This window comes from Cuculus canorus, chromosome 1 (assembly GCF_017976375.1).
Source record: "Cuculus canorus isolate bCucCan1 chromosome 1, bCucCan1.pri, whole genome shotgun sequence".
NCBI lineage: Eukaryota > Metazoa > Chordata > Aves > Cuculiformes > Cuculidae > Cuculus > Cuculus canorus.
This window is the reverse complement of record NC_071401.1, coordinates 130,732,345-130,746,900: the sequence shown is the minus strand read 5'-3', so window position 1 is coordinate 130,746,900 and position 14,556 is coordinate 130,732,345. Positions and strand designations below refer to the sequence as shown.

General features: G+C 39.5%; 1 protein-coding gene across 1 annotated transcript in view; it reads right to left on the bottom strand.

Moving 5' to 3' along the window:
- VWF (von Willebrand factor) overlaps positions 1-14,556 on the bottom strand; it is a 137,819-nt gene that overhangs the window by 57,162 nt on the left and 66,101 nt on the right. The window contains exons 24-30 of the mRNA XM_009569241.2: positions 13,566-13,685; positions 12,813-12,969; positions 12,237-12,395; positions 10,809-10,944; positions 6,884-8,223; positions 6,047-6,166; positions 5,146-5,289 (exon numbers count right to left, since the gene is read on the bottom strand). Coding sequence (XP_009567536.2) covers positions 5,146-5,289; positions 6,047-6,166; positions 6,884-8,223; positions 10,809-10,944; positions 12,237-12,395; positions 12,813-12,969; positions 13,566-13,685 — 2,176 coding nt within the window. The remainder of the gene's footprint in view (positions 1-5,145; positions 5,290-6,046; positions 6,167-6,883; positions 8,224-10,808; positions 10,945-12,236; positions 12,396-12,812; positions 12,970-13,565; positions 13,686-14,556) is intronic.

The window sequence follows — 14,556 nt, the reverse complement described above, 5'->3', positions numbered from 1 at the left end:
GAAGACTAGACAGTAGGAAGAATTGATTAGAATTCTTCATGGCGAGGGTGGTGAGGCACTGGAACAGGTTGCCCAGGGAAGGTTGTGGATGCCCGTCCCTGGAAGTGTTCAAGGCCAGGTTGGATGGGGTCGTGAGCAACCTGTCCCAGGGATTGGAGTCCCTGCCCACAGCAGGGGGTTGGAACTGGATGATTTTTTTTTTTTTTTTTCTATGATTCTCCTATTGCCTCCTACCACATTATACTTACGCTGCTCCTGACAGGCATAACAGCCACAATTAACTTTAAACATGCACACACACAGTCTCTACACAAATTTGACCATCTAAACATTTATCTGGATAGCTGTACAAAAAGGCCTAGCAGGCAAGAGCACTAAGCTCCTAAGCAGCCTTTCAGCTCAGCCAGCCGGGCATGATTGGTAGTCATTGGGCACATCCAGGAGAAAAATATCAATAAATAGAAAGAAAAAAAAAAAATCATTGATCTATATGGGCTCTTTTAGAAAGGGCGGGTCACTCATCCCAAAGCCTGCCACCACAGCACAGCTTCTTCTCCCCATTTTTCAGTGCTGATACACTCTTGATTACATTATAGAGTGTATATACCACAGTATATATATGTACACACTATATAGAATCATAGAATCATCGGGTTGGAAAAGACCTTTGAGATCATCAACTCCAATAGTACGTGTCTACTACTAAATCATGTCCCCAAGCACCACATCTACTTGCCTTTTAAACACCTCCAGGGATGGTGACTCAACCACCTGCCTGGGCAGCCAGAATACCAGTGCTTGATAACCCTTCCTGTAAGGAAATTTTTCCTAGTGTCCAATCTAAACTTCCACTGATGCAGAGCACAAAACAAAGCTCACGTTTGGAATAATCATTAAAGCAAAACAAAAAGAAGATATCTTACGAAGATGAAGGGAAAAATGGAGAACGGATGGCATCAATGCCACAGCCTTCTCCTCTCAGCTAAGACTGTGAACATTTGATGCTGAACTTCTGACAGTCAAGAAAGGCTTTGTAAGAAGCTTCTTCTGGTTGCCTTAAACAAGTGTAATCAATACAGGTTAATCAGCTGTTTGGGTTTGGTTTATTTTAAATCACCTGATGTATATTCAAGCCAGACATGTATTCTCTAGTAATAATTCAGAATGTTTCATGTAGAGGTTCCTGCAAGGACTGAAAGTTAAATGGACATAAGCAAGCTTTAAGGACAAAAGGTAATATGTTGAGTAGCGTTGGAGGCATTTTCCAGGGTTCTATAGGGAATTACATGAGATAGTTGGATAATTGGATAATTTCATTAATGATTTGTGTAAAGGAGGAAAAATGTGTAAATCTGAATTACAGGTGCTAGACTGGGAGCAGTTATGAACATCATAGAATGAACTGAAAGAGCACAAGGTGCCCTAGAAACATTTGAAATGTATCCAAGAAATGAAAAACAAGATTCATTCCAGAATAAACCAGTCTGGAGGAAAATAAACCAGGAAACATTTAATGGTTTGTCGAGTGTCTCAAGGAAAGCAGAAACTGCTTCAAAGCAACTTTTGCAATTACTTTTTAAAATTTTTTTTCTGAAATAAGGAGTAAAACGTAAAGCTCCCATGGGAGTCTGTGGAGTTGTGACAGATGGGTGATTCCAGTTAGATGGAGGTTCCTGCTGGGAACCTGTGAATCAGTGTTTTAAGTGACCTCAATGCTTTTGCTAACACTTCTGCAACATCTTGATGAGAAAACAAAAGGCACAACAAGAGGTCTTAATCCAAGTACTGAAAGCTGCCTAGGAAAAGAGTGAAAAAGAACAGGTTCCTCAGCACTTACAGAGGTATAGAAAAAGCCAAGAGTATCGGAACTGTGGATAGTCCAGATTTCGTCTATTTAATCAAGGATTTGTCCAATCAAGAACATCCTTCCAGCAAGAGAATCCTGGATTGGTGTTTATACCTTAATTTAGGGTCTCGACTTGACATTGAACTGGGTTTTTTTTAAACTGAAAATAGCAGATTATTTTAATTTGAAAACAAGTTAGCTATTGAAAACTGATCCCACAGATGAATGCTTTAAATACTTAATTCTTAGCACACTGATATTCTAGCATTAACATGCGCCAATTAGTAGAATGGCTGAACTCTTCATAAGCACAGAGCTTTCAGTCCAAAAGTCCACGAATATGGAAAGGAGCAGACCGCAAAGCCCCAAATGGTCTTCTCTGTTTTCTTGGCTCTGCAGGTTATAAATTCTGCATTTCTTTTACCAGCATGGGGTTCTGATGATCCCAGGCTCCATTGGGACCACGTTCAATGCACAAATGTTACAAGAAATGATCTAAAAAAAACAAGCAAGCAAACAAAAAGGCTGCCAGGGCACTGACTTAAAATAGCTCAGAGAAGAGACTAGCAGGCACCCAAAGATGGATTAAGAAAGTTGCTGAAACCACTAATTCAAAAACAGTAGTGGAGAAGCAAGCAAAGAAGACTTCTGTTTTTCAGTGGATGGGAGCCTTTAGATCAGGGCAGCTGCTGGCGAAACCACGGCCTCAGGTGGGTGATGGGGGACAGACTCTGAAATTCTGCATAGACCACATGATTCAGGGCAGAGGGCTATACCAAGAAAAAATGCTGTGGTGAGCCTTTGCTTCGTAAAACACAGGGGAATTTTATACCATTTATACTATCTTAATCAAGATAGGCAAAGATTAATGCTGCTCTTACAATATGTTAATAGCTATAGAAATTTTGAGTAAGAATGTTTAAGTTTTTTTTCCTGAGTGGGAAGAAAAACCTACATATCTTTCCCTAAAATGCTTTTAATACAGATGAGCTACACAGATTCTACTTCCTCCAGATTTTGAGTCTGGGGCAGGCAGTGGGCAGGGAAAACATCAGCCTGAATGACCTGCTATTATTAAAGGTATAACCAATCAAAATCGTGGTTTTATAAAGTGCTAAGTGGTATTTACCATAGAGATTGCTCAATGTGCTCCCTATGACACTCTTAAATAGGCATGAGTGCTGAAAAGAGACATGTTTATGACATTCTCAGTTTTCTTCCACAGATCACTCTTTTAGTTGAATGAAGGATTATGTAGTCAGCTCTTGCTTATGGTTAGGTTTCTTTTTTTAAGTTATTTTTCTGTGAGGTTGCAAACAATTTCATGATGTCTGAATATCCCCAGCACTGCTACTCAATAGATTACTTGAGCCAAAATTTGCCTGATGTTAACTTTTTGCATAAGCATGGGAAAGCTTTGTGGTACAGGCTGCTCTTTTTCACACTGCCTATGCCTTCAAATACTCTGTAGGTTTTCATTATTTCTTACTAATAAAATGTATCTCTCTCCTGGAGTTTCCTTATGGTTAAATGAAACAGAAAAGTGAATGGTTTCTCCAGCAAGATTTCTGCAGCGATGGCAGTGGAGTCTACAGTTGTTCTCTGCACATATAGCTTTTTTTACCAAAATAACATGTTTTGGATCAGCAAAGATTGAATAAGGATTACACAGGATTGTGTTTCTATCATAGGGAAGCCAGCACAAATGAGAAGAAACAGTGCTGGTCTGACGGTAACACTATTTTTGATAGGTAAATCCTGATCAACACTTCCATAAGATAGAAAAGATTTCCAAAGCTACCTCAGGCATTGCAACATCGAGACTAAGCCAGCTACACTTTTGAAGCAGCCTCTGCATCTCCAGAGGCCTTGAGCACAGACAGAATGACATGAATGTCCATGCATTTCCCATGGATGCTGAGTCTCCTACAGAGTCAGCCGAATTCACACACATTACAAGGTGCAGGATGAGACCACAGTGACTTATTTTCATTACTACATTTGGGAGGAACTACTTCAACTTTATTCCATTTTGGTTCATTATATCACATCCTTCATTGTGGTCTCTGAGCATTTTCCAATGAGACATAAACAAATCACTAATGAATATGTCATGTGGCTGCCTCTCCCCTTTCATTTCCCAAAGGCCGTGTTTCCTCTGTTCATCCTGCAGTTCAGTGTGGCTTACTATCCACATTACATGGAAGGTTTCATGCAACTTATCTATTTGTATGTAACAATTTATCCCACAACGAGGCTATAGAAGTCTCATCAGCCATCTGGTATTTTTATTTCTCCAGGCTGAGAAAGCAATCATGGCTAATCCTCCTGCGAACCATGGAAGTCAGGTTTTATTTCTCACTTTTCTGTACCAATAACTCTTTACAGTCTGAAGTAGGCCAAAGACCCTAAAAAAATCTGCATACTGCTCAACTCTTATAGGACCCTAATGGTAGGCGGCTGCCAGAGCAAATGTGGTTCCAGTCCAGAAGAGCAAAATTCTCAGGGTATCTGGTGAAAGATCAGATACATTGTAGGAGAATCACTTTTTGCTGAACCCTACAACCGATAGATGTACGCATACTGAATTTCCACAGACCCAGTGGGAAATCTGTGTTATGTTTCAGCACATGAAAACTGAAGTGGACATGTTTTTCAGGATGCAGTTGTCTGGAACAGAAGATGATGTTTCACAAGTAACTCTTCAGCTAAAGTGCCCCTTTAGGTGGTCCTTGCTCCCTGGCACCATCCCCAGCCTTGCACCAGCCCAAATCCTTATGGGACCAGCACAGCAACTTGGATGAGGGATCTGAATCTGCCAGAATATAACGGCTGTTTTGCTAAGTTATTTTTCAATCAGATCAGTTAGAGTGGCTCAGCACAGAGTAACAAACATCTGTCTAGGGCAGCTATTGAAGTTAGCATAAGCAGTTCTGCTGCTAAATGTCTAACCACATAATTCATACTGAAAGGTTAATGATCAAAGTCTTTACTATGTAATTATACTGTGCTTGCTTGATAGATAACAAAAGCAAATCCTGATAATTACTTCAAGGATAAAAAGAAACTGGCCACCTTCTTTCCAAAATACATTAAGATAAATCCTAATTTGGGTAATATACAGATACATTTTAATATAGAATATTGAACCTTTACCAAGAAATGTACATACAATACAATATAAGTGAACTAAAACATCTGAGAGTCCTACTGACACAAAATGTTGAGGCCAGGCTATATTTAGAACTTCTGGGTATTTTTCCTTTTGTTTAAACATGGACACCCATATAATTACTCACCTAGTCTAGTAGGACCTTGCTCCCTTTGTTGAATTGACTGCAACATCTCTACAAGCTTTTCAGTCTCTTGAGGCACGTTCCATGAAATTTCTAAATTATTTTCCCTGGCATACTGGAGAACTGACACATGAATTGAAGTATTGCCTGAAGCACAAAGAAGAAAACAAACATTTTAAGCACTGCATATGAATGAATATCTTAAAATAAATCTAAAGGATTGTATTTTATGGTTGTATTTTACATTAAACACAACTAGACACCAATTTGCTATCAGAGTGTGAAAGCCTCTTTTTCAGTCAGAAGATCAAAAATTATTTATTCCCAGGGGAAAAAACATACAAGTATTGCTGGAAACAGTTGCTTTTCTGTCAGGAATCAGTGAGCATATCAATTTGACCATGACTGGAGAATTTCACTTTGCTGATCTCCAATTTTTATTCCTTTTCCATTTTAAAATTGTCTAAACATCACGGTTTTTCATGGGTACTTTGCTTTGCAAAAGCACAGTCTTGGTGCTGTGTCTGTCTGGTTGTCCATCCTGTGAAGGGGATTTCTTTGCTTGTTTGACATGCATGCTTCTATGTCCAGTAGAGCATAAAATAAAGTGCTCACCAGAGCTGCTGTCCAAACTATTCGTTGTCACACAATTCCCTGAACTGGATGACAAATCTTTATTCATCTGAACCAGAACAGCTTGGTTTGGGAGGAAACTGAACTGCACCTGAATCTTAAAGCTTCACCAGCCCAGTTTCCTCAATCTAAACTTAAACTTTTTTGAGGGATTGGAATGAATAATTTAAAAAGAAAGATTAAAAAACCTTCACTGAGAAGCTGGTTTATGCTGTGTAAGTAAAGTACAGAGAACATCTTCATGTGTTTGAGTCAAAAGACAGGTACATACTGATCTCAGCCCTTTGAATAAATGTGCGTACAAATCTTTTCATTTCCTCAAACTCTGATGCTCCAATATTGGAACTCCCATCCAGAAGAAACATGACATCCATTTGTTTGTTGCACAACTCTGAGGGTGGAAAAAATGAAATAAAAAAAGGTTATTTATACATGATAATCAGAGTAGCATCTGCTAACCTATTGGTAGGAGCAGAAAGGGCAGATGCACCTGCATTTTAGGAAAACAGAGCAGGGTAATGACCAGTTTAAACAAGAAGTGATGTCCCTTTAATGAAAATCTTGAGACCTATATTCAGTGAGAAACTTGGACATTTCAATTCCTGCTTTTCTACTAATGCTATTTTATTCTCAGGGGACTAAAACAAAACCAACAAACAAAAGCAAACAAACAAACAAAAAATTAAAGCAAAACAACACCACCAACCAACCAAAAAACTCACAAAATACCTATCCCCTCAAAGGAAAACCCCACAAGAGCAATGAAGTTTCTTCAAGAAAAGGAAGTATAATTTTAACTGCTTGAGGCAGACAGATGAGGATACCTTCTTTTCTTGTCACCCTCCAACCTCTCTGATAGCTACTCCACTTACTGACAAATGAAGCTGAGGACTTCTAAGCCTACAACAGGTTGGCTACAGGATTATCTTCCGTGCTGCTGAACTGGAGCAGCATCCTCAGCCTCCAATAAAGATGAATGGTCCTCCCTTGGCATTTGAACAACAAGATACCAAATGAGACAAGGGAACCCTTCAAATTTCAGTGATGTGAGGGGGAAATGGAAGAGGCAGGACAGAGGGAAAAAAAAAAAAACCACGTCCAACTTTACCTGGAATTTCTGTCCAAGATATACGAGAGCAGCATGACTGCAGGACTAATTCAGGTGCTTCTTCAATTAGTGTGTTATAACTATGCAAGATAATTGGATTACTAGGCTGACTGATCTTTCTGAGCTCTTGGATATTTGCATTGGGGGTTATGCCTATTGGAATAACATTTATACTCCTGGGAGGTCGTGTGATAACATCAGTGGAAGGACTGGATGACACCATATATACCAAGTGAGGAACATCTTGCCTGCCCCCATTCACTTGTGTAAATGTATGTTTGGAAATGTAATCAAGGGCATTCCCAGTGTTGGTAGCCTTCCCTCCTTGGTAAGGTATGCTCCTCACCTTCTCAATAATACTTTCTTTTGACTGTATTTCCCTAAAGGAATACTCCAGAGTGACATTCTCAGAATACTGCATGACTGTGACATGAATATTTTCCTGTCCCACATTCATTTCTGTGATCACTCTCTCAAGAAACTTCTTGACGAGACTGAAATTTTCCTCCCCTACATTGTCAGATCCTTCAACAATAAAAGCAATGTCCAGTTTTTTACTACTGGGCTCTTCTGAAAAGGGTGGTGGTGTTGTGAGTCCCCAAGGGGAAAATAAGACACTGGATATCATTGGAGAGGACGTAGTTTGTAACAGAGAACTTTCTGCAGGTCCAAGAGCACATAGACGATCGATAAGGAGCTCCCTGTTATCCATTAGCTCTAACACGTTGTTCATTATGAAGGCTCTGTTATCTGGTGACTGCTTTTCAATGAACCTGATTTGTTCCACATTAATATGTGGTCCAATTCCCACAGGCATTACTGCGATTTTTTTATTCTTCAAAGCTGTGAGGATACTTCGGAGTTTCCCTGGAGACTTGCTTGCTATAAACAGCACTGCAATCCTAGCAGCATTGGTCCTTTCTGCTTTTCCAAAAACATGAAACACAGTGTATTTAAGGACTTCAGCAGCAGATGCTACTTCATCACCTGTGTATTTTATGCTTTGGACAATTTTTCTCATCTGGGACTGTGTTTTGATATCTTTAAGGCCAAGATAGATTGTGGGGCCAGCCCTATATACCAGAATTGACACTCGGATTTTCTTCTGGGAGATGTGGAGTTTCTTCATCATGCCAATTATGAAGGTTTTCAGCTGTTCAAAGTCCTCCTCTGACAGTTTATTGGAGCCATCCAATAGGAAGGCCAAGTCCATCATCTTGCTGCATGAGTATTCACTGGGTGGTAGTTCAACATCCTCCTCTGGAGCAGGTGTTGTCGATGTTAGGGTGTCCTCCACTGGTTCACAGGCTATGCAGGTTAAGTTCTTCCCTTCACACAGACTACAAAAATCACCAGATTCAATAGTAAAATATCGAAGCTTGCAATAACACATCACCCTCATCTAATAAAAGAATGGCCATACAGAAACAGCTAAATATCTCCAAAACACAACAAAACCAAATCATAACATGAGTGATTTTTTTTTCCCTACCCCATTTCCCCACAACTCCCTAAATGGTATTGTATAGCTAAATCCCATATTTCAAACACATTTGTTTAGATCCAGGAAATTTATGACAAACTATGATGTTTTTGTCAAAGGAAACTCTCCTTATAACAGACTTTGGCACAGAATGTGTAAGATCTGTGTCTGGAAACTGTCTAGAAACCCACTGAGCTTGAGCAATACGGCTACCTACAAACCACTGATGGACTGAACTGGCAGATCTGGTTTGCTTCACAAGGAATTAAAACATGAGGCAAATTGGAGGCAGCTAACACAAAGTAGAGTAGGAATGATGCTTTTAGCTCTGATATGACTTAGCAGACTCTGTGAGGGAGCTCGGTTTGCCCTGGTTTTAACCTTAGTGAAAATAACAAACAGCCTTTTTTCTACCTTTAAAGTGCATTACTTTCCTTTTCTTTTCTTGACTTCACTTTGTTTGGAATGTAGCTTTGGCACATATTTGTCCTCCAGTTTTTATGTCTCCTGCATTATCTTCCTCTTATTTACACCGTTCTCCACTTCAGTCCCTTTTTCTCATATGAAATTATGTATTTTATCTATAGCTGTTATCTCTTTTTATTCCTATTTGTCTTCCCTCAATGTCTACTTTCCTCCATTAGCACATTTTTCTCTTTCCCTTTCCATCTCAGCTCCCATTTTTCTTTTCCCCCATCTCTGCCTTTTCCACTATTCATCCTTCTGTACCACTGTAAGATTTTTCACCTCTGTCACCCTCCACCTTTTGGGAATTTCTTTATTATTCATCTCTTTCTATCTTCAGCAAGGCTTTAACAATTCTGCCTTTCTAATTCCTGGTTGTATGATCCTTTTCACGTATCAGTGATAAGAACATGACTGTTCATGCACAGAGTGCACAGAGTGGTATAGACTGAGTCAATGTGTTTTCCTTGTCTTACTGGACAGTCCAAGAAATTGAAAAGGAAAAATAAGGACAAAAAATGCTTGTTTTCACTGGCAGAGAAAACCCTGGAATTATAAATTAAACAAGTCAATACTGGAAGAAGGTACCATTTTCCAGGAAAATACTTCACTTTGCACATGGCACCTTCATTTAAGATCTCACAGCACTGTGCTCTTTTCAAGTAGTTTTCAGTGTCTTCTTAATTGAAGAATGTACAGCTATACTTGGCATTAATGTATAGCAACAGAAGATTTATTATTTTAATCCTAATATGAATAAGCCTCTTCTAGTTTCAAATTTCCTTTGGATATTTCCTATAAAATTAATTTTTCTACAATATTTTCTATTGTTTGTACAGATGGTGTAGGCATCTAAATTAGGTGACAGCTATGCAAAAGGATGTTTCCCTAGCGAGGTAAGTTTTCCTAATGTTCTGAAATCTTTTGTGAGCAGTGGCCAGTATAGCAACATTTAAGATAAATTAAGGATTACAAAAATTAGGGAACAGAGGCTCATATACGAAGACTCTTTTTTGACCTTTTGATGAATTCAAGGCTTTTTGCACATACTGTTTAACAAAAATATTTAATTATCAGTCTACAAGTCTCATGCCCTAGGTTTATAGCACAGATGTATGCTAGACGCTGCAAGAGGCCAGGAATCCAAAACTTGTACCCATTCAGAGCTTCTGTGACGTTCAGAGCATTTGGAGCTAAGATGTTAGTCTGGGTAATGGCTGCTGCAGCTTAACAATTCCGTTTCTATTAAATCTGGTCAAAATACAAGATGGAAAACTGTCCTGTATTCACAGATGTTATGAGTGACAAGTGAAAGTATCTATCAAGGGTCTCAACATCTGGAGAATGTCAGACTTTCAAACATTACAGGCCTTGGTGAAGTATGCCACTGGGCAGTATAGAGAATGAAAATCAGTCTCTGCTGCATTGCAAATGAAGGCCCTAATCCTCCATGGTGCACAGCACTATGGACCCTGCCATTAATTTCATCATATTTGGAAATGTATGCACGAAGGATCAGGTCACAGGATATCATCTTAAAATCTTGGGGAAATCAGTTTTCCAATAATAGTATACAGTTCCAACTGCTAATAATCTCAGCAAGTTCTGAGTGCACATTCAGATCTTGCGCTATACAGAGGATTTTTTTAGTATTGGCAGAAGGAAAGAGTCTGATGGCCTTATTGATGTTGAATCACACCTTACACAAAAAAGAAGTGGAATATCTGAAGCCAGTGGGGCCATCTACACATGGAAGATGGACATCCAACTAACAACCTATAATCCTAGCCATCACTGAAAAACTTCAGCTTTAGATTGTATGTGAAGGAATATTGACATAAAAGATAGTTTCCAAGCTTCACCTTCCATAGTATATTTAAGGTTGCATCCAAAAACTTATTCATGTGGATGTTCTTCATTTCTCTCCCTTCATCCTAATAAAGAGGCACGCTATTTCATTGCATAAACCCACCGTACCAAGATTGACAGTGCTGTGGATCATCTCTATTCAAAACTATTCTCCTTCCATGTGGGATCTTGACATCTCCAACTGCACACACAGGACAGTCGTCTGGACTGACACAATCCAGGGACAATTCATCAAGTATTTTTCCTGTTTCAAAAAAGCATAGTAGTATTGAGATGCTAATTATCATGAATTGCAAAACTAGTCATTGCAGCTACCCTGCTACAAAAGCCATGACAAGGGTTGAGTTGGGATCAAAAGTTCTGAGTACTCTGCCTGTGTTACAGTTCCTGGCAGTTTGACAACAGAAGTATTTCTTTTTTTTATTACAACTCTTATTCAGATACTGGAAGTACTAAACCCAATGTATAACCTGCAATAGCCAGTACCATACAGAAGATGAACATATCTTTAGACAAAAAGCATTGAAGATGATAGGAAAAAATAACATTTTCCTTTTTCTATGTATATTATTCATTTCTCCCAGTATCCTCTACCTCAGTCTAATTAAAGACACTAGGGCCCAGAATAGCTACCCTGGGTCTTAAAATAGCTATTTTCTTTGCCTTCGTGTCTTCTCACTCTGCCCTTAAGAGCTATTTAATCATCTGACTCTCCCCTCTTCTTCTATATCTTGCTCATCTTTCACTCTTTTCCTTTCTGCACAGAATCACAGAATCACCAGGTTGGAAAGGACCCACTGGATCATCGAGTCCAACCATTCCTAACACTCCCTAAACCATGTCCCTAAGCACTGCCTATCATTCCTCTCCTCGATCCATTTTTCCCATGTTTATTCCTTTCATGTTTCTACAAGACAGTTGCTGGGAACAGTGAAGCTGAAAGCTCAGGCTCACAGGAGAATCCTGCTGGGCACTCTCAGGAGCACCAGAGCCTTAAATAAAGTAAGCAGGTCAAGGCAATGTGTTTCCCCCATTGCAGTAGCTGCTCTGAAGGAGAATGTTTTATGAGTGTCCAGCACAAATTCATACTCTCCTTTAATCACATAGTCAACAGCCTCTATTGCTACACAGCCATCCTCCTATCTTCCTTTCTTATCAGCCCATGCCCATCCTCTCTTGTTCTTGCTGGCAGTGTTTCATTCTCCTCTTCTAGTCACCACTTCGTGCCCTCCACACGCTGTGCTCTTTTCACAAACTCCAACCAAGATGCCTAATCACCTTCCTCCTTATGCAGTAACTGTAGTGAAAACACACCAGTAAGCCTGTTAAGGAACTAATTACTACATCCGAGTCTTCTGCAATACCCAGCCTTACCAACTTGCAAATATTTCTGGACTATAAGACCTCTTTTCATGCAATAGGAACACTTAGGGGACACAAAAAAAAAAAAAAAAAGGCTCGGCAGCAAAACCTACAAGTACCAGGGGCCATGCAGAAAAAGAGTAAGTAACTGCTTAAAGCAAAAGATGCAATTACCTGCAGGACAGTGTACATGGCATCCTTCCACACACTGCAGAGGGCACTCCAAAGGCTGTGGGTGCTGGCATGTTATAGGACAAGCAGGTCCACAGCTGTTATATCGCCATTCACATTGATAATCTAATTCTTGTTTATTCAGGTCCTCGCAGCTTTGTGCTATGCAATGGAAGAACCAGAGGTGAAAAAATCAAACCTGAGCATGTTCACCATGCCTCTCAGAACTATGACACCAAACTTGTATAAAGTGGACCACATATACATAAAGAAAGAAAAAAAGATTTCCATCTTTAAATATTTTTCTTACTACATTATTATTTTACTACATCTAGGGCAGTTCTTCATACTTGCATCGTTTGTACCAAAGACTATTACATCCCCTAACTGAGGGAATGTTTTTTCCAGGTATGGCTCTGAACACGTCACTGTGAGCTGGAAGCCAAATGCCATTAAAATGAACTTCTGTAGATATCAGCAGGAGTAAGGGTGATGAGAACAGTTTATCTGAGCCAACAGCTTATTCATTAAAAGTTTGAACCTTTTCACTCAATTCTTCCTCATCTATGCTATACTTACGGCATAGAGTTGGTGATCTCCAGTGAACTGCAACACCATTTTGTGCACAGACATGTGCATAGGCTGCTATAGCATCACAGAAGCAAGCACAATCCCCAATAGATTCACAAGCACAAGTGTCATACAGGCAAATATCTATGTAGGGCTCAGGATTCACCTACAAAAGAGAAATAAGGAGTACAATGCACTTACTGATGGTACTCATGTCCTCCTAGATACATTTAACCTGCAGATAGTTTGCCCATTCCATTCACTAAGAGTTGAGGTGCCACATAAATCAGTGCAGATCTTTCTGCCTACGTCAGCAAGGATTCAAATCGGGCCATATTCTCAAAGTTTTTACAGACATTGAAGTTTATTCTTTCTTAATATTCACCATATGGAGTAACTTTACATGTTTTTAGGCCCTCATGTGCAGTAGCGTAGGTAGGGTGCAGTCTGAATGACATTACACTAGTTTAGCTTGCCCATCTCTAAATCCCAGCCCTTGTGCTTGACCTCTCATGCTAGTCTCCAGCCTTTAGAGTGATTTTTTTTTCCAGCATAAGTTACTCTACAGCTTTCTACATCTCTGCCATCCAGCTTTTCCCAGGAAGAATCAGCTACTGGACAGGGTCGGAGATGAGAACACCAGTTAGCTGCCTCCAAGTCCTGTGTGCTGGACAGGAGCCATAGTTTTCCCCTCAGCTAAAATCAGTGTCAGCACAGATCATGTAGAATTGAAGAATGTGAAACACATGACACAATACTCACAAGTTTTTTGCATTCGTCAAAGAGATCCCCAGACAAAATGCTGCATGACGTTTCTACCATCACCTGCTTCAGTACATTTCCATTACACAGTGGAGACATCAAGGTCTGTTCCCAGCTGGGCTTAATATTGTAAAAGACACATTGCATTAGCCTTGTCTTCAGGACCTCAAGACTCTTCAAATTGAAGTATGAGACTCACTAGCACTAGACGATTTTCATGAGAAAAGAAATTTTTCTTTGAGTAAAATTATCACCTGTTGTATGTCAGGCACAGATTCTGCCACAGCAGAACACAGAGTGCAGCAGGTCACCTCCTCCATTTTCTCCAAAACTTTCTTGTACCCTACAGTTTTAACACTGACATTTTGGTGAAAAGAAGTCCCATTGTACCAAGCATCCACCCTGAAAAATAATGATTCACAGCTCTCCACAAGGCCCACGAGGCTCACAAGTATAGTTAGTCTTCAGCAGACAATCTTTGGAAAAGAGGAAGTATCTTTTATGTGTAGCATAACTAGCACCCTGCTAAATCTCTGCCATCAGGACATAGATAATGCTTTCAGATAGCAGGTAACCTCCTCAAAATTCATAAATAGTAATAGATGGCAATAATGTCTTATATCCCCTCTTGTATCTTGCTTTTTCTTTTCAAACCTCTCCAATCATATAACCCATAATCTCCAACGAAAATAGAAAGTGAATGCTTTTTAAAGATGAACGCAAAGCATGCAGAAAGAAATTAACCTGTCCATTCAGTTGTTCATAAACCGACAAAGATTTGGGATATAAAGTTTTGGATAGGGAAATATGACATTTTCACTTGAACTCTCCCTGTCTGAAAATTACAGCTGGTTTTTGGGTTTTGGGGTTTCTTGGGTTTGTTTTTTTTTTTAGATTAAGCTCTAAAATGAGATTTCCAGTTATACCTAGATTTCAAGAATTTGGACTAGCAAACTATGTGAACATTCTCTAGCACGTAGATTGGCTATTT